The sequence below is a fragment of the Ctenopharyngodon idella genome, chromosome 21 (assembly GCF_019924925.1).
Source record: "Ctenopharyngodon idella isolate HZGC_01 chromosome 21, HZGC01, whole genome shotgun sequence".
Classification (NCBI taxonomy): domain Eukaryota; kingdom Metazoa; phylum Chordata; class Actinopteri; order Cypriniformes; family Xenocyprididae; genus Ctenopharyngodon; species Ctenopharyngodon idella.
Genome location: NC_067240.1, coordinates 15,806,091 through 15,827,534, shown reverse-complemented (window position 1 = coordinate 15,827,534; position 21,444 = coordinate 15,806,091). Strand labels below are relative to the sequence as shown.

Sequence of the window (21,444 nt, the reverse complement as noted above, 5' to 3'; positions counted from 1 at the left end):
AGTTCACCCAAAAAAGAAATGTGCTCTGACATTTCTCATAATATCTTTTTATGTTCCACAGAAGAAATAAAGTATGATTTTGGAACAACAAGAGGGTACATAAATGATGACAGAATTTTCATATTTGGGAAATCTATCTCTGTAATTAACAGTCACATAAACCAGACTGGCTTGTCTGCATGTCATGGGGTTTTTTTTTTCTTTGTTGGGCACCATGTTTCTTTAAAGAAAGAGGCTTAATTGGGACAGGCTAGTGGCAAGAAAGTCAGCCGACGGCATTGCATGTTTCCCCTTGAATGATCATGCACAAAGCCCTGACTATAGGTCATTTCAGTTTTGAGGACAGCAAGCATTTAAAACACCTTATTGAAAAAATGCTTTTTTTTAATGGAAATTGCTATTTTAATCATGCATTCAATTAAATGCATATTCTTTATACCACATAAATATTAATGTTCTTTTAGATTGTGTGTGTGTGTGTGTGTGTGTGTGCGCACACCTAATCTCTATGCATGTTGAGTTACAGAGATAGTTCACCCCAAAAATTATTCCATAAGATATTTCTTACATGGAACACAAAAAGAGGGGCTGGGACAGAATGTTAGGGACTGACTGTCTCAGTCAACATTCATATAGGCTATATATAATATATATATATATATATATATATGGCATCTTTTTTTCTTCATAAAATAACAGTAAGAATTTAAGAAATGATGATTGGTCATTTAAAAGAAATACTTTTCATCTAAGCATCTAAATATATATAAAAAAATAACATTAATGGCTTCAAAGTAGTCTACATGACTAATATGAATGCAAACAATAAAAAAAAATAGAGCCCCAATCTTTTAATACTAGCTTATTTGTAAGCGTGTAGCCTATTTAATACTCTGTTTGGCACACAGCTCAATTATGGAGATGTTTCCGCTGCTTGGCCCTCATGACGGCTCATTTGCCAGAGCCAACGACTGGCAAGAATGGACGAGGCGCGAGTCATACGAGTGTGCGCGAGGGGCGCGCGTGCAGACTACTGTTTACTGGTAACAGCTTGAGACGAGGCAAACAGCTGCGTGAATTCACCGTTGTTTTTCTTCTACGGCTCGATATATGGGAATAGGAATGAAAACTGTAAAGGAATCGCAACGTGAATGAATATGATAGAAATGAGGATAAACCCTCGCGCGAGACCAAGAGAAATCTAACGCTATTTTGACAGCTCTCTCACAAAGACTAGTGCGAAGGAATGCAGAGCAATGCTTTGAACTTGAAAGACCACCAACGCTTCGTTTTTCAAGAACCACGGCAGAATTTGCAGGGTAAACATGCAGCGGATGAAAAACAGGCAGAAATCTGCGTGAGTGGTTCTGGAGTGTGCTGAAGCGCTTCTTTCGCACCTTTGTTTGGCACCGTCTGCAAAAACTTCCACAATGGCTCTGGTCATGGAACCTGTAAGCAGGTGGTCAACAAGCCAGGTGGTCGACTGGATGAAAGGTACGCATTTTACATTCGAATGTATTTTGCTATAGCAATGGAAGAAAACACTGTATGTCCAATATAAGGCTCGTCTGTGCACATTGTTTGTGCTTTTAAAAAATACAGATGTTACCTATTTGTCCATTTTCTGCGTGCTTACAAGATTTAATTTAACTCGTTTTAAAGAAACGCTGTATCAAGGCGCGACAGCGCGCGCGCGCGCTCAAGCTGTCATGTAATTAAGATGTAGTCTATCTTATATTGAGCTTATAGCGATGGCTGTTATTAACAGATGTTGATGTCGACAGTACACGTAAAATGATTAAGATATCAGAATGTGTTTTAAAATGATGTTAATGAATGAAGTTGGCTGAAGAGTAGTCACGTCATCTCGTCAAACAGAATGTAAAGTGACGGGTCACGTGGAGGCTGAGTGATCAGCTGGGGCCCCTCAGGCAGTTAAAGGCTCAATGGACCCTCCATGGTCACTGAAGTTCATGAAAATGTTTTTTTTTTTTCATGAGCAACTGCTAATGAACAGAACACAGTACACACACACTATCCTTGTGGGGACTCGCCATAGACGTAATGGTTTTTATACTGTACAAACTGTATATTCTGTCCCTTACTAACACTAACCCTATCCCTATAAACCTACCCATCAACTTTATGCAATTTTTACATTTTCAACAACAACAACAAAAAACTGATTCTATATGATTTATAAGCTTGTTTCCTCATGGGGACCTCAATTTAGGTTCCCACAATGACAAGAGTCCCCATGAGTCTGTGTGCATTCAGGTTGAAGTCCCCACCGGGATAGAAACACACACACATGCACACACATGGTTTTATGGGGACTTCCCATAGACGTAATGATTTTTATACTGTACAAAGTGTATATTCTATCCCCCTACCCATAAACCTACCCATCACAGAAAACTTTCTGCATTTTTAGATACCTCATTTAGTATGATTTATAAGCTCGTTTCTCCTTGAGGTCAAAATTTACTGGTATTACTGTCCTTGTGTGGACATTTGGTCCCTATAACATCATGCATTGTAACATAAACATCCCAGTGTGCATAAACAAGAACAAAAATAAGAACAAAAATATTTAAATAATAAAAAATAACCAAAAAGGGTAATTTTATTTTAGCTTTCACTGTAAAATAATGAGTACAATTTTATGGTAAAATTGCGCATTTGATCATATATGTGACCCTGGACCACAAAACCAGTCATAAGGGTCAATTTTTTGAATTTGAGATTTATACATAATCTGAAAGCTGAACAAATAAGCTTTCCATTGATGTATGGTTTGTTAGGATAATGAAAATTTGACCGAGATACAACTATTTGAAAATCTGGAATCTGAGGGTGCAAAAAAATCAAAATATTGAGAAAATCGCCTTTAACGTTGTCCAAATGAAGTCCTTAGCAAAGCATATCCACTCACAAAAATATTATTTTTTTTATATATTTACGGTAGGAAATTTACAAAATATCTTCATGGAACATGATATTTGCTTAATATCCTAATGATTTTTGGCATAAAGAAAAATCTATAATTTTGTGGTCAGGGTCACATATATATTTTTTTCAGTATAAAAATGTAAACATTTTCGAATTGTTATACTATTTTGTGTTAAAATTATTATTATTTTTATGGTGAAGCTTTTATGTTTAATTAAATGACAAAAGGTCTGGTCTGGCAGACTATTTAATCGACATGTCAAGAAACCATTCACATTTTCAAACCATTTAGTTTTTATGTGCTGTTTACCATTATACCACAATATTAGACTGGCGTGAAAGGCAGTCAAATGATCTCTTTACTATAATTTGTCTGTACCCTATTAAATACAGTCATACATTGATTTTGTTTTAGGTGATGCGATAGGAAAACAGTGTCATTATGGAACATGCACATTAGGCCTATTACAACACTGTAAATATATTTGGCATTAGATAAGGTGAACTCCTTTGAGAAAGATCATTTGAGTGTAATTTGCTCAGGAGTTCTGGATGAACTGAGAAAAGAGAGGAAGACAGTCATTTGTGATTCAAATGAGGAAAGTGTTCCACTTGGCTGAATGTTTTGCCTTTAAGTAATTATGTTTTTTAAAAAGGTAGATCAGCATCTCCATCTCTTTCCTCCCTGTGAGGATTCACAAAATAGGAATTTGGTACTCAATGCGTACGCTTGTGTGAGAATATGACCGCAGGTGTGCTTTTCAGCAATAACCAGCTTTGTTAAACGCACAACAATGTGCACTTGTATGTCTGCACGTGTGGATGTCTTGGCTTGAGTTTAGTTTGTCAGATGGCGTGTGATGTGTTCGAGTGGGTAAATAAGGCGATGGCTCGAATGGATGATAATAAACTGTGCGCTTTAATGTGTTATTCACTTTATTTAGCTCTTACGCCGGAACATAGCTGATGCTTTGTGATTTAGATCACAGTCTATATGTGCGGTAAATACATGCAGGCAAATACCTAGAGGTTGGGAACTGTTTAAAGTGCAAACATCCTTATATTTGTGCAAATCTAAACTGTTAAGGAAAGATAAGCGAGATGCAAGATGAAAAGGCAGTGTAGGAATCATAAAGAATTATAGCGAGGCGGTGCTCCTCCCTAAGGGAATGCCAGAGAGGGTTTCTTATGCTGTTTGCACACTAAAAGCATGCTCACAAGTACACACCGTCGCTCTGTAAGTTAACCTTTCCTGAGGGTCACAAAGAAATTTAAGAAGCTTCAGACATTTTCTTGATGTTTGCTTCTAAAATGCTGGAGAATTTTATCGGCATCTGTCTGTTATGTGCAGAAAAAACCTGCTGTATCAGCTGCTTAGACACTGAGTTAGGAGCAGAAGATAAGGTGTTTATGTGCATGTGTATCAGTGTAAGGCTGTGTTAAACCCCTATGGGCTGATGGTGTCTGTGTATCTGTGTGATCATTAGAGCCCTCTGAACACAATCCTTGCACAATAAAAGGGATGGTTTCAAAAATAAAAATTCTGTCATCATATGACTCATCGCTGTGTTCTATAATACTGTGTATTTTATGATAACTTCATGTTGCTTTTTGTCATTTTTTGGAGCTTGACAGCACTTGGTCACTGTAGCAAGGTTCAGTATTCAGGAAGGAAGAGGACAGGGTCGGCTCGACTACTGACTGCTTTTATTTGCACTAATTCTCAAAATACAAAACAAAAGGGGTGCAGACAGGCACAAAGCGGTCACAAATCATTCACAATTCTCTCACACGTAGATCACCAGCGGGGCAGCAGTCAGTAGTCCGTCTCTCTCTCACCCACTCCTGTTTCTCCTGGTGTTATATACTCTCTCCACACCAATTACTGAAACAAGAGACAGGTGTTCGTCATTTGCATTTAACCCACTCACTCACCGTTCGTCTCCTGACTCTCTCTCCCGCTGCCGACTCCGCTGAACCACGCCCCCCTCGCCACATACCCCCACCGCCCGACTCAGGCCGGGGAGCCATCCGGCCTGCAGCCCCCCCCCCCCCATTTCTGGAGAGGAAGTCGGCCACAGCCATCTGAGCACCCGGCCTGTGGACCACTTTGAACTTAAAAGGCTGTAAAGCTAGATACCAACGAGTGATCCGCGCGTTGGTATCCTTCATGCGGTGGAGCCACTGCAGGGGGGCATGGTCCGAACAGAGGGTGAATTCCCGTCCCAGGAGATAATAGTGGAGGGTGAGGACGGCCCACCTGATGGCAAGACACTCCTTTTCTATGGTGCTGTACTTAGTCTCTCTCTTCGAGAGCTTCCGACTAATGTACAGCACCGGCCGTTCCTCCCCCTCTATCTCCTGGGACAGGACGGCACCCAGCCCCCTGTCCGACGCGTCTGTCTGCAACAGAAAAGGGAGAGAAAAATCAGGAGAGTGTAACAACGGCCCGCCACATAAAGCAGCCTTCACTTGGGTAAAGGCCTGCTGGCACAGCTCCGTCCACTGGACCGTATCTGGTGCCTCCTTTTTAGTGAGATCAGTCAAAGGGCTGGTGAGGTCCGAATAATTAGGTACAAACCTTCTATAATATCCCGCCAGCCCTAGGAACTGTCTCACCTCCTTTTTGGTCTTGGGACGCGGACAGGTCGCAACTGCTGCCGTCTTATCAATTTGGGGACGCACCTGCCCATGTCCCAAGTGGAAGCCCAGATATCTTACTTCCACCCGCCCAATTGCACACTTCTTCGGGTTGGCCGTGAGCCCAGCCCCTCTCAGCGACCTCAAGACAGCCCTCAAATGCTGCATATGCCGCTGCCAGTCATGACTAAATATAATTATGTCATCTAAATAGGCAGCAGCATACGCAGCATGGGGCCGTAAAATTCTGTCCATGAGACGCTGAAAGGTAGCCGGAGCCCCGAACAGCCCGAACGGAAGGGTAACAAATTGGTGTAATCCAAACGGCGTGGTGAAAGCTGTCTTTTCTTTAGATAATGGAGACAAGGGGATCTGCCAATATCCCTTTGTTAAGTCCAGTGTCGAATAAAACCGAGCCGTACCGAGCCGATCAAGCAGTTCGTCCACCCGTGGCATTGGATACGCGTCGAATTTCGACACAGCATTCACCTTGCGATAATCCACACAGAACCGAACCGAGCCGTCCGTTTTCGGAACTAAAACTATCGGGCTCGCCCAGTTACTGTTGGATTCTTCTATTACGCCCATGTCAAGCATTGCTCCTAATTCTGCCTGAACCACTTTTTTTTTATGTTCAGGCAAACGGTACGGCCGGCTGCGAACTACCACGCCCGGCTCTGTCTCGATATGGTGCTGAATCAAATTAGTACGGCCCGGTAGGGGCGAGAACACGTCCGCAAACTCTGCTTGTAATTTCGTTAGGTCAGTGAGCTGGGAGGGCGAGAGATGATCTCCTCCGTGGGAGCCGAGTAATGAACTGCTCCAGTACCACTCGATCGACAATCTTCTCCACGTCGCTTCCCTCAGCCAACAGCCATTTGCGGCAGGAGTCCCGGAGCTGTTGGGCCAACACGAACGGTCGGCCGGACTCGCCCAGTTCCAGGGAACGGAACCGCTGGCGATGTTCTTCAGGGCTCCGGCCGACCCGCTGGAGGATGGCCCTTTTTAGGTCGTCGAAGACCAGGAGATTCTGCACCGGAAGCTGCTGTGCCGCTATCTGGGACTCCCCGGAGAGCAGCGGGACCAGGCGCATCGGCCACTGGTCCCGCGGCCAGCAAGACAGCTCGGCCGTCTTCTGAAAAAGATCGATGAATACCTCCGGGTCGTCCTCAGATCCCATTTTGTGGAGTGGTAGGTGGGCGGGCACAGCTCGAGGTTCCAGGGCTTCCGGTCGAACCTCCCGGTCAATCCAGCTCCGGAACCTCTCGCGGTCCTCCTGCTGGGCTTGAACAACGACTTGGAAGCACCTCTCTTGATCCTGTCTCAAGTCCAGCAGGGCCTGGTGTTGTTCTTGTTGCATGACCGCGAGGGAGGTGATAATCTCCGCAAATGGCGATCCGGAGGACGATTGCATGGCGGCGGCTTCCGTCTTCCTTCCCGGGTTTCGGCACCAGTGTAGCAAGGTTCAGTATTCAGGAAGGAAGAGGACAGGGTCGGCTCGACTACTGACTGCTTTTATTTGCACTAATTCTCAAAATACAAAACAAAAGGGGTGCAGACAGGCACAAAGCGGTCACAAATCATTCACAATTCTCTCACACGTAGATCACCAGCGGGGCAGCAGTCAGTAGTCCGTCTCTCTCTCACCCACTCCTGTTTCTCCTGGTGTTATATACTCTCTCCACACCAATTACTGAAACAAGAGACAGGTGTTCGTCATTTGCATTTAACCCACTCACTCACCGTTCGTCTCCTGACTCTCTCTCCCGCTGCCGACTCCGCTGAACCACGCCCCCCTCGCCACAGTCACCATTTGATTTCATTATATGCAAAAGAGCAGCGTGAACGTTCTACTAATGTTCTCTTTTTGTGTTCTACGGATGACTTTTGTAACAACACGAGGGTGATGACCAAGTTAATTAACTATCCCTTTAGCTGCATTTATTAAGGTAAAACAGCATTATGCAGCACACAGTACATCTATGATCAGTCTGCATCGCTATATGCTGCCCACGTAGCCACACTGAGCCACACACAATGGCACAAATTTGTCGACTAGGACTGCAATCATTTTGCTTATTTGAGTGTCAGGATTTTGTGTTGTATGTGAAAATGTATCTCCTCAGAACAATCTTTTAATGCTGTATTTTCATCTCTGGATTATGTATTTGACTGCTGACTAGGTCCACAGCTTTGCATTCCTAGCAGCATGCAGTATTTTCATGTGTAATGGCTATGCCTGTTGGGAATTTTTTAGTACTCGGAGCTTCTAACATATGGAAGTTTTATGTGGGGTTTGTTCTTTTGTTGTGGCTTGCATATTTGACATCCTTTAGCACTTCCCAATATGCTTGAAGGTAAATGGAAATGTTTAAAATACACAACACAAATGTTTCAGGCATAACTGGATTGGAGGAATTATGGTAACTTGTATATTTTATATAGTTCATAATTAATGTATACATCAATAACTGATATAATGTTAATATCGGTACAGTAGTCGGTACAGGTATAGTTCTGTACCAACCTGAACTACTAAAAATTTGTATCTTAAAATATACTGAAAACAACCATCATAATTAAGGTCACAGTAAACATTTGACAAACACAGTTGACAAAAGTTCATAAAAACTGGACTTTCTGTGGACAGTGGCTATAATAAACATGTATAGACAGTGAACAGTGGTCAGAGTAGCATCCATGACACTAAAATAGTGCAGTAGTGCAACCAGTGTTGGGGAAAGTTACTTTGAAAAGTAATGCATTACAATATTGCGTTACTCCCTTAATAAGTAACTAATTGCGTTACTTAGTTACTTTTTAAGAAAAGTAATGCGTGTTTTTTTTCACCTGGGCTGGGATTTTTTTTTTTTTTTTTTAAACAAAAAAGTTCTATTTTTGGGCAAAAGTAAATGCGCTTTTACACCAAAATTTAAATAAGGCTGAAGTAAATGCAAATTCACGCCTGTACATTAGAGGGCGCAGCTCAAACAAACCTTTCAGCTGTCCTGCCATTCTTAATTGCAGAGGAATAGGATGCAGGGAAAGAAAGTTTAACACTCTTACTTCAGCTATAAAAATAAAAATTCTAAAGACATTTTTGCTTATGGTTTAACTGAATCATTGAAGGTCAGCAGCAAGTACATTGGTAAATACAGTGAGATTAAATGCATAAAAATCTGTTTTATTTAACATATTTAATTATTGGAGGTTTGTGTAGTATTCTGATTTTGCATTTCACTGATTTTATTAATTTTGAGGAATTGTGAATCTTTTTTCGTGTAAGTGAGATCAGCAATCCGTTAATGTCCGTTAATACATGGGAAAACAAAGTAACTTGCGTTACTTATTTGAAAAAGTAACTTAAATATTTTGTTGTAAATTTAAAAGTAATGCGTTAGTTACTTGAAAAAAGTAAGTTACTTGTAATGCATTACCCCCAACACTGAACACAACAACATTAAATGTAACATAAAACACCTAATGTGCATAACTGAACACATATATAAATAGTACATGCAAAGGTACTTTTTTCACACTGTAAATTATAAGGTAAATGTTTTAATTTACTTGCACTACAGTTCAAAAGCTTGGCGTCAGTAAGATTTTTTGTTGTTGTTGTTGAAATAAATTAATACTTTTATTCAGAAAGGGGGCATTAAATTGGTCAAATGTGACAGTAAAGACATTTATAATGTTACATAAGATTTCTATTTAAAATAAATGCAGTTCAAGAAAAAATCTATCATGGTTTTCTCAAAAAATTTTAGCAGCACTGAAGACTGGTGTAATGTACAGAAAAAGCTATTTTAAATTGTAATAATTTTTTTTACAATATTACTGTTCTTACTGTATTTTTGATCAAATAAGCAGCCTTGTTGAGTTTAAGAGATTTAAAAAATCTTTAAGAGATTAAATCTTAAGAGATTAAAAAAAAACCCAAACTTTTGAACAGTAGTGTATATTTTTCCTAATAATCTTACTTTTTTTTTTAACTGTATGTGATAATGTTTATCAAATGTTTATTACATGTGATGGCACATTCACAGACAGCAAACAACAACCAGAATATTTTTTTTTTTCCATTTTTGGACTTCTTTTGGATAGTACATTGAGGAAGAAATAACAGGAAAGAGAGGGGTTAATGGGATCAGGTCACCACGATGTGGTTTGGATGCAAATCACACATCACCCTTGTGAGTGCTTTGTCCCTAATGTGTCAAGAGCAATGTGCGCTACGGCCGCTACCACTGCACCTCGGCTCCAGCGAACAATTTGTTCTATGTAGTAACTGTCACAGTTTTGAATATTTGTTGCCATATTTTCTGTTTAAATTCATGATGTATGCTGTGTTTCCTGTTTCCATATTCACAGGTTTCCTAGCACACTGTGATTACCATGTTGCAGCTCTAACATTAGCATACAGTTCAGTGGTATTGCCCCCAGGTGATGCCTCTGAGGGCCAGATAGCAGAAGAGCCCTGTGACCTTCCCTCAATGCTCTTATTTCCTGTCCCCCCCTCAGTGTTTCCTGTGACTCACTCCGAACGCCCCCCCGCCATGGCCATTCTTAGCAGAATAATGACAGTAAATCCAATAAAACTGCACACAATGAAGCTCAAATATAGCCTTGATTAAATGCATGTTTTACAAATCTATTTAACTGAACAGTTCAACAGGATTTCACACGTATCGACCAGACACAGACTGTTGCGCTGTTTGTTGACAGACACTGTAAAATAACTGTATGCTGCAGTGTGCAAATATCAGGCAGATCCCTGCATAATACCACAGAGAAATAACATTATCTTAAAATGGGATTGCAGTGTTTTGGTCAATAGTTAAAGGAATTGTTTACCCAAAAATTTAAAATTCTGGGATCATTTACTCCCCCACCTCATGTACTTCCAAACCTATAGTTCTTCCTTTTGGACAATGGTCATACTTCACCATGCAGTTTTAATGATCATGTATGAAGCAGTGATGTCTAAACAATTTGTCTTTTGAGATTTGTTCCTAATCAGTAAATCAGTTGATCCAGTTCACAAAACCAGGCTGAATGTTTCATTCAGAGTTCCTGAATTCAGTTAATTAGATACATTTACATGCAGCCAAATAATCCGTAATCGGATTGATGACTCAATCTGACTGAAAATCCTTCAACACCTCAGTCGATCTGATTAAGCTCCAGCCAAATTCAATTTCGATCAGATTGAAAGAGGCAGACATGAAATAATCGGATCAATTCGGAAAAAAAAAATTAAGCATGTAAACACTTGAATCCGACTACTTTCTGAATCTGATTTAAAAATACCTTGCGCACATGCTCAGTGCCATGATGCATATGTTTATATACGCCTTGCCTTGTTCTTTAGATGTGGTCAATGGAGGAGGCTGAATATTTACTAAATATATGCTAAAAAAGCTTTTTTGACATATATGTTATCTGTCTTTTTAGATATGTCATCAAGGCAAAAATGACAATTATACTGGTAGCTCCGGTAACATTATCGCGGTGACTTTTTCCGGTTGTATACGTGGCGACTGAGCACTGTATGCGCTGAAGTTTTGTTCAGAATACATGTAATGTACATGTAAACAAATATGTGAACTGGATTGCAATTGAATGGAAATTTGGAAATTTGGTGGAATGGTTTTCCACCCTTTGAAGCTTGAAAGCTTCAATCTCAGTTCACTGTAATTGCATGGAAATGATCGACCAGCACAGTCTTCATAAGGTTTGTAATGAGTAAATTATGACATTTTTTTTTGATAAACTAATCATTTGATATCTAGAAAGTGTTTGTTTTTTATCTACATTCTTAAAGCTGCAGTCCGTAAGTTTTGCCTCTTTGTCGCCATCTCTGTTTGAAACCTGCAATTGCAGTTATTTGTGGAATTATCATCTTTACGTGGGTTGTGCATCAGCACGGCTCCTCAGCGTGGATGAATCTAAAGTTTTGAGGAGAATGTGTGACTGTGTCAGTCACCGCACCGGTGGATACTGTACAGGTACTTCAGAATCACAGATTGTAGTCTCGTATTGGAAGTATGACCAAAATAAGAATTTTCACTGGAGAATGTCATCTGAACAAGTAAGTGACAAACTTTTGTTCTGACCAACTGAGAAAAAAAAAGCATTACAATAAATTGCGCTACCAATGGTGATTAAATCTAACGATCGCTTAGCTCAGATCACATCAAACTGTGCAAATTATTATTATTGTTATACTTTGTTTTCAAACTGTTAATGTTAACAACATCAGCATTGCGTGACTACGTGTATTTAGCGTGTATTAGCGTTACCTGTAGATTTCAATTTCTGTACAGTCTAATCTCTAATTGTCCATTTGTCATACCATACAATCCGCCATCAAAATAAGTGTAATTATTGCAGCTGCTGTGAGAAAAGGCTATAAATGATCCTTCACCTGCAGCATCCTCACGTGTGATTTAGCCTACTAGCTGGGAGTCATTCTTTATGTAAACAGACGTGACGTAATGACGCAAAGACGAACGGCTGCATGCTCAAATTTCCCACGGAAACCCACCAGTACCGATTATATTATAAAACATTATTACAAGCTTACCGTTGTGAATCGGGCTAAGGTAAGGAGATAGTTTTGAACACTGGCTGGTTATGTACTTGCTCAAAAATTGAGTTTGGATCATTTTTAACCAAAAAAAAGTTATGGACTGTAGCTTTAAAAATAAAGGTTCCAAAAGGGGGTTTTCACAGTGATGCCATAGAAGAACCATTTTGGGTTCCCTAAAGAACCTTTCAGTGAACAGTTCTTAAAAGAACCATTTTTTCTTAGTATGAAAAACATTTTAATATTCTAAAGAAACTTTTTCCACTATAAAGAACCCTTTGTGCAATTAAAAGATTCCATGGATGTTAAAGTTTCTTCATGGAAACCGTCAATGCCAATAAAGAACCTTTATTTTTAAGAGTGTATAGAGGTCTAACTAACTCAATTGATCATCCACTGAAGGTCCCAATCCCTCTTTCAGTTCTGGGCCACACCATTTGCCAAATCATGGATTCAGGACATTTTAGAGGTTTCCAGGTCACGGTTGAAGTGGACCAGCTTCTAAGCTGCTTTAGTCAACATACTGAAAAGCTACGATCAGATTTTCTTCTTCAGTACAACTTTCTCTCATTACTCACTCATTCCTTAACCTACTTACACTCTCACCCTCTTGCTACATCTTCCTCGGTTCTAGATGTTGGCCGACCACCCGCCTCGCTTGACAGAGATTAATGGTCCCAGATGAACGTGCGGCGCTCTTCTTTGTAGTATTTAACACAACTTAGCCACAGCGGCTGCAATTAACAGCAGATTAATGTCCTCCTAATCAATGAGTTTACTGTTTGTGTACACTGGCGCTGTGTGAGCTAGCCTGTCTCGCTCAGCCACAGGAAAAGCAACACTCACTATAGGGATTAGTTAAACTGTTTAAAAGACAATTGGTTTCATTTTGCTATTTCTAATTATTGGGGAAGTTCTTCTGAAAAAAATGTGTTTCTGTTATGAATCTGTCATTGTAAAATATCTATGCAGTAGAGGCATTCAGAATAATATTCCAGCAATATTTCATTAGCATCACAATGCATACGCCACACAAAAGCTACAATCTCATTGATGTAAGTATTAGATGTTTCATTATTTATTTATTTGTCTATTCAAACCTCTCGCATATAAGCTTCTCATTTCACTGCCAGTTTTGTCTTGGTAATGAGGTCTTACTCAAACACTCTTCCCGTCCCTATACCGTCTCTATAGCAACTTGCAGCGACAAACGTGATGATTCCTCCATCTGGAACGAGTTTAGATCAGCCTGGTAAAGAAGCGGATTTGTTAAGCCCTCAAATTGCATGCAAAGCCGTGAAACGCTCGCTTTCAGCAGTTTTGAATTGTGCCGGTATCTGAACTTTCTCCTCACGGTCTATTAGATGTATGCAACAGAGAGATGAATATCAGGGGTTTGATGAAAGGGTCATTTTACATGCTCTGCCGCCTCGTCTTTTGTTGTGAAATGAGCATACAGATAATGAAACCTCATGGAGGAGAAAATACAAGGCTGTGTGGGAATTTAAGGGAGGTGGAGAGGAAATGAATAGTACTGAGGACAGAAGGAGGGAGCTGGGACGAAGTGAACATGGAAAATGCTGAGGTAAAGGTGCTGTTTGTCGGAGACCAGGTTCTGTGTGAGCAAGTGAAGCTTTGTTTATACATATGTGTCTCCTGCAAAGCATTTTCTATATAAATAATCACATAAATACATGTTAATAGAGTTACAAGAAAGTAAAAACTATACAGTGAGAATTAAAAATAAGAAATTAAAGAGATTTAGAAAACTTGAGAGCCAAATTACATTTTAGTTGCCAAAATACCAATAATATTTTTGGTAAAAGATTTCATATTTATTTCATATTTATTAGCCAATATGTGTTGTATTTTTTATAACACTCTGGGTTCAATGAGTGAGTCAGTTGTGAACCCAGTTTGGTTCGGAAGTATTCGCTGAGAGAATCCGATTCAAGCTGCTAACTCACAAACAAATCCAAGGCTTTGTCGTGAATATATGACTCATTTAAAAAAAAAAGAAAAGAGAAAAAAACAGTTCATAAGAGTCTTATTGTGAATCGGACATCAAAGCTTACGCTATGTTTTTTCTTTAATGCTGGTGCACTCGGACAACAAAGAAAATAATACATGAAGAAACTGCATAGTTTTCCTGATGTTTTTTTTTTTTTTTTTTTGCATTTGAGACAATTTTTTAACTTGCAGTCCCAATGTTTTTTGTAAAATATTGTATTAATTTTTTAAAATACCATTTATTAATTTATTAAAAGTTTTATATCTTTAAACAAACAGTTCAGTGAGGAAGTTGGTTGTGAACCCAGTACAGCTCACTGAGTGAATCTGATTTAAACCACTAACTTATGAGCAAATTGGAGGCTTTTTTGTGAATCCTTTTGACTGATTAAAAATAACTTGTTAAAAGAACTTTTCTTTTGTTCATGAATCAAACATTGTGTTTGTTGTTCCTAAAATGTTGATGTACACTTATAACAGATGCCACCTCACAAGATGATACGCAAAGAAACGTATGTATGCTCACAAAGTTTTCTTTACGAGAATTTATATTCTTTTCACAATTATTTTATTGCATTTGAGACCATTTTTATTGCAGTCATTATAGATTGTATTATATAATAGCACAACTACCTCCTTGCTTGTACCAAAGACTGTAGAATAACACAAGATGGGTCACTTATATTGTTTTGAATGAGAGAAAGTGCAATGCGCAATATGGCGGAATAAGTCCCGCTTTCTAAATAAGAGCCAATCGCCGATTGGTAAAGTCATCGGCCGTTAGAAGCTCCGGTTCCTATAGAAACAGTCAGACGTGAGAGATGCGCACTTAGGACTGCGCATGCGCATTAGCTTGATCCAGCCTAAAAAAATACAGTTTTTTGTCATGATTCGAGCGTTTAGAAACAAAATTTAAAAGACAGTTGTTGTCAGATTTCATTGGTGATTTCAAATATGAAATTTAATCGAAAGCTTGGCAAACAGCTTTGGAGAATTTGATGTTTCCCCATTCAAAGAGATAGGAGCTGCACTTGGATGCCCGAGAGGCGTTTCAAAGATGGCCGCTGAGTGAAATGACTTGTCTTAAAGGGACTTGGCTTGTACTTAAAGGGATAGTTCACCCAAAACAGTTGATGGCCCCCATATTATAGATTTTTTTTTCCCATTCTATGGAAGTCAGTGGGGCCCATCAAATGTTTGGTTACCCACATTCTTCAAAATATCTTCTTTTGTGTTCAACAGAAGAAAGAAATTCATACAGATTTGGAACAACTTAAGGATGAGTAAATGATGACAGAATTTTCATTTTTGGGTGAACTATCTCAAAACAACATAATGCTTCTGTTTTAGCTGAATGTGTGTAATTTCTGTCTCTCTTCTATAAATACATGAGGTTTTGTGTGAATCTGTGGGAGAAGAAAACAATTGTGAAGGATCAGTATAGATGAAGGGTAGGGGGCACGGGGGAGGCATGTGTTTCCTAGACAACAGCTAGCTCTCGCCAAACAGGTCTTCCCTTATTAGTGACAATAGTGCTTGAAGTCCACTGACGTCTGTTCATGACAAGCAAAGCATTTCAAAGTTGTTTGTCTAGATCTGTGTCTGGATCGGTCCACAAAATGAAGTCTGTTTAAACAGATGTGTGCCAAAATTTTCACAATCCCTCACTACTGTCCTTGAGAGCATATTTATGTGTGCTGTACACACTCTTTGAGGGTAACCATGTAAACATGCAATCGGCTCCCACACTGTCATGCCGGGAGATTTATATGAGGCAGTAGTTTCTTATTCTCTGTTTTAGTCATATTTAATCAGATTATCACTTGTTCCCAAACTTTTTAGAGTGGTGTACCCACTAAAGGGAATTAAACATCTTTCTGCGTACCCCCTCTCTTCCACTTAGACTGCAGTCACACCTTTTCCATTAAGGGACAATATTTGCCACCTTATTGATTTTCCAGTGCATTTTTTACCTTTATAAATACCTTTATAAAGTAAATAATGTTTTAAATAAAAAATGTTCAATAGAGAAATATGCAATGGTTATGCAACAAAAAGGAAGTGATTCTTCTAAATATTTAACTAAAACCGCCAGTAGGTGGCAGTAAGTCAAAGTCTTAATGAGTGAGTCATCGAGTCGTTCATTCATTCATTCATTCATTCATTCATTCATTCAGTAACGAAGTGGCTGCATTTATGAATGGGTCATTGAATCATTGACTCTCCTGATTCGTTCAAAACAGCAGATTCATTCACTAACGAAATGCCGCTGTGTGTTGCAGTTCTTCTGTGCTGTGGCCTTCGTTAAAACTATTATTTTGTTGCAAAATAGAGCAAACAGTACTGACAATACTGTGTTTAAAATGAACATCACTTAATATTACCATTTTGTTTATTGAACTTGTATAAAATCAATGTCATGTTTGCAATCATATGGATATTTGGGGGGAAAATGCATTATTGCTTATATATTATCATATCAACATTAAAAACAAGAACTCACACAGTGTATGTTTTTGTATCGAAGACAGTTTTATAAAAGTACATTATTGAGAATGGTGTGGTGAGAAATTGAGTCCCCTCCCCCAGGAATTGGGTCTCCTTTAGGACCCCGAGTGATCCCATTGGTTCACTGGGCTTTTAATGGGTAGTATTTTTAGCGCCTGATTACAATTCCTGCAAAATCATGTTATGATTTATATCGTTTAAAATGCGTTATAATGACCATTAATGTCTTTTAAGTTAATTGGTTCATATACTAGTATATAACTGAAGCTATAGGTTGTGAAATCAAGCTTTTCTTGTTCTTGCTGTTTTTTAGTTAGCTTATGTACTAGCATAGCATACATCGAGGCCTACCCTATTAGCCTGCTAGCTAGCTTATATTATATTAGGTATGTTTTTTTGCTTCCAATATAGTTCCCAATTACATGTCTCAAATTAATGATGTTTGTGTGTACTTAGCATGATCATTTATTTATTACAGTATAGTATTATTATATACTATACCACATTGCTATTATTGTGTAAAATTAATATTAAATTACTTTTACAGAACATAGTATGTTGCAACAATCCTTATCATTACAAAAAAATATATATAATTTTTAGGCATGACTGTGTTTCCAGTTTGTTTTATTATGCAATACATAGGCATTCATTTTATATTTCAAACATGTTGTTTGTGCACTTAATGTAAGAAACATCATACAATAGTTAAATAGGTTATAATTAGTCAAGACATTGTGATAACTTTTTATCAGGCATTGCCACCTGGGTCCTAAAGGAAACCTGATTCCTGGGGGACTTGATTTCTCATGACAACGGCAGTAATGTAGGCTAATGTAGCACAATTTGCTAAGGCAGCATACTCTGCACGCAACCTATCATATGCACTCTGCTTGTGTGGATGCAGTCAGTTTTTACCAAAAGATGAGGTTATTCGATTGGATGTCATGTATTTACGGCATTTTGCCTGCTAGAAATACATGCTCAGTTTTAATGTTATTTTAAGGTGGGGTACCCCCATTGGTACGCATGCCACAGTTTGGGAACCACTGCTCTAGCAGCTTGAATGATGTCTTCATTTTGCTGTTTGTTGCTCTTTTTAAGGTTTGGATGACTGTCTGCAGCAGTACATTAAGAACTTTGAGCAGGAGAAGGTGGGCGGTGAACAGCTGTTGAGAATCACACATCAGGAGCTCGAGGATCTGGGCGTTTCTCGAATCGGCCACCAGGAACTCATTCTGGAGGCTGTTGACCTGCTTTGTGCGCTGGTGAGCACATATGTAAACACACACACAGGTGCATATAGTTCTCACCAAACACAAATTGTATCTGCTTTACAGAGTAACTGAGTTTTATAGCATTTTGTTCAGAAACTGTTTTTCTTTATGCCCATGTAATGTTTTTATAATAACATAACTGAAATGGCATAATAGTAATTACAAAAAATGTTGTTACGGTTCTGGATGCAGATTGGTGAATACAGTGTTCCAGCTGTGTTATATTCCACGATTTAGTGTGTTATGTAAACTGTATTTTGTACATTTATATTACATCCAACCTGTTCTATAGATCAAGGGTTTTTAAAAAAGGATATAGGTTTTTTCATTTCAGTTTCAAATGAAATAGATTAAAAGGCAAAAATAAAGGATTAAAATATACAGAATTTCATATTACTATATAATATTTAGACAAATGTATAGTATTTTTATTTTTCTCACAAAAAAATGAATAAAAATAGCATTTGGATAAACATGATTACGATCTAAATTATGCACATTTTCATATATCAAGATACATTTATACTTCTTATTTACCCACCACTTATTTCTACCCACCATCAGAATACAACCCAAATTCTGGAAATGTTGGTACGTTTTTTTAAATTTGAATAAAATGAAAACTAAAAGACTTTCAAATCACATGAGCCAATATTTTATTCACAATAGAACATAGATAGCATTACAAATGTTTAAACGGAGAAATTTTACACTTTTATCCACTAAATGAGCTCATTTCAAATTTGATGCCTGCTACAGGTCTCAAAAAATTTGGCACGGGGGCAACAAATGGCTGAAAAAGCAAGAAATTTAGAAAAGATTCAGCTGGGAGAACATCTAACAACTAATTAAGTTAATTGATATCAGGTCTGTAACATGATTAGCTATAAAAGGGATGTCTTAGAGAGGCAGAGTCTCTCAGAGGTAAAGATGGGCAGAGGCTCTCCAATCTGTGAAAGAGTGCGTAAAAAGATTGTGGAATACTTTAAAAACAATGTTCCTCAATGTCAAATTGCAAAGGCTTTGCAAATCTCATCATCTACAGTGCATAACATCATCAAAAGATTCAGAGAAATCTGTGCGTAAGGGACAAGCCCGGAGACCTTCGGGCCCTCAGACGACACTGCATCACTCATCGGCATGATTGTGTCAATGACATTACTAAATGGGCCCAGGAATACTTCCAGAAACCACTGTCGGTAAACACAATCCGCCGTACCATTTGCAGATGCCAACTAAAGCTCTATCATGCAAAAAGGAAGCCATATGTGAACATGGTCCAGAAGCCCCGTCGTGTCCTGTGGGCCAAGGCTCATTTAAAATGGACTGTTTCAAAGTGGAAAAGTGTTCTATGGTCAGACGAGTCCAAATTTGACATTCTTGTTGGAAATCACGGACGCTGTGTCCTCCGGGCTAAAGAGGAGGGAGACCTTCCAGCGTGTTATCAGTGTTCAGTTCAAAAGTCAGCATCTCTGATGGGATGGGAGTGTATAAGTGCATACGGTATGGGCAGCTTGCATGTTTTGAAAGGCACTGTGAATGCTGAAAGGTATATAAAGGTTTTAGAGCAACATATGCTCCCCTCCAGACGACCTCTATTTCAGGGAAGCCCTTGTGTATTTCAGCAGGACAATGCAAAACCACATACTGCAGCTATTACAATAGCATGGCTTCGTCGTAGAAGAGTCCGGGTGCTGAATTGTCCTGCCTGCAGTCCAGGTCTTTCACCTATTGAGAAAAATACATCAAATACGACCACAAACTCTTCAGCAGCTTGAAACCTATATCAGGCAAGAATGGGACCAAATTCCAACACCAAAACTCCAGAAACTCATAACCTCGATGCCCAGACGTCTTCAAACTGTTTTGAAAAGAAGAGGAGATGCTACACCATGGTAAACATGCCCCTGCCATAACTATTTTAAAACCTGTAGCAGGCATCAAATTTGAAATGAGCTCATTTTGTGCATAAATTGTAACATTTCTCAGTTTAAACATTTGTTATGTTATCTATGTTGTATTGTGAATAAAATATTGGCTCATGTGATTTGAAAGTCTTTTAGATTTCATTTTATTCAAATTTAAAAACCTCCCAACATTTCCGTTATTCGGGTTGTAATTTTAGATGTATCAAGATACATTTAGCAAGGCAAAGGGGATCATCATATTTGGGGGTCCGTGTCATCAAAAAGTATTGTAGATATTAACCATTAAAATACCCAAATCGCTCACGCTCACTATACATTATCTTTATTCCTGAAGAACCTGACCCTGTTTTTCCCATGCTTTCCTATGTTTATGGTAATTGCATCCTGTGCAATTAATAATAGCCAAAACAAACACTTTAAATCCTTGAAAATCCCTTGGATTATCCCTCCATTCCCCACTGTCATCCTGCACACAGTTTCCAGGCTGTTCTGAAGGGGTACAAGAGAAATAAGGACGCTTATGCAGAAGGAGGGAAAGAGAGGCGGAGCAACTGAAAGATTGTGTGGGCAGAGTGGGTAGAAAACTGGCAGCAGTCGGGTGAGAGAAGGATAACAAATTAAAGCAGGAGAGAAAGGCTCTGAGGGAGAGTGAAGAAAAGTGTGAGAGAAGGAACACAGCAGTCCTGAGCGGATGAAGGAAGAGGGCAGAAAAAGGAGGGTGAATAGGGGTATATTCGCCAGTGCGTTTGCAAACTGGCCCACTGTGTTCCTCTTTTTTTGTTCCCACCATTTGTTATGTCATGTGCTTAAGCCCAGCTAGTGTCTGAAAGCCACTTATGTAATGCTTCTCTGGGTTTGTCCAACATGGAGTCCTGCTGCATTAAATATGATTACTCATCTGTCCCTCATGGTGGTTCTATTGCATGACAGATCCCTGCTGGCTTTTGTGTGCAGCAAGGCATTCTGGGATATCCGTACTGTGTAGTTTCACAGTATATGACCGTTAGGGGTACTGGGTAGAGGGATTTGCCCGCTCACCCCCTCACCCCCTAGTTATAGCTAGAAAAAAAATAGCATTCCGATAAAAATATGCATATATGTATTCTGTTAGTGATGCCCCTCCCCCAGGCAAAAGGTGATTAAAATCCTGAAAATCATAGCCAAGACCCAAGATATAGACTTATACTGTACATTCATAATCATAACATATCCATGTTAAGCTAAAATCTTGATGTTGATGTTGAAAAATCAGTGGAGACGCACATTGATTATATATAAATACTACCATTAAAAAGTTTGGGTTTAGTAAGAAATGAACACATTAAATTGATCTAAAGTAACAGTAGTAACAAAATACAGTAAAAACATTTATAATGTTACAAAATATTTCTATTTAAAATAAGTGCTGTTCTTTTGAACTTAATATTAATCAAAAATGTTTATTGATAATAACATTGATAATAATCAGAGATGTTTCTTGAGCACCAAATCAGCATATGAGAATGTTTTCTGAAGGACCATGTGACACTGAAAACTG

At 38.9% G+C, this 21,444-nt stretch overlaps 1 protein-coding gene across 4 annotated transcripts in view; it reads left to right on the top strand.

The window, feature by feature from the left end:
* The first annotated feature begins 939 nt into the window (after positions 1–939).
* cnksr2b (connector enhancer of kinase suppressor of Ras 2b) overlaps positions 940–21,444 on the top strand; it is a 51,264-nt gene continuing 30,759 nt past the window's right edge. For 2 of the 4 annotated variants that reach the window (XM_051877286.1, XM_051877285.1), the window contains exons 1-2: positions 940–1,494; positions 17,807–17,970. In XM_051877286.1, the coding sequence (XP_051733246.1) occupies positions 1,431–1,494; positions 17,807–17,970 (228 nt within the window). In that variant the 5' untranslated portion in view covers positions 940–1,430. Of the gene's footprint in view, positions 1,495–17,502; positions 17,709–17,806; positions 17,999–21,444 lie in introns of those variants that run through there. The other 2 variants (XM_051877291.1, XM_051877290.1) reach the window with 2 other exon arrangements.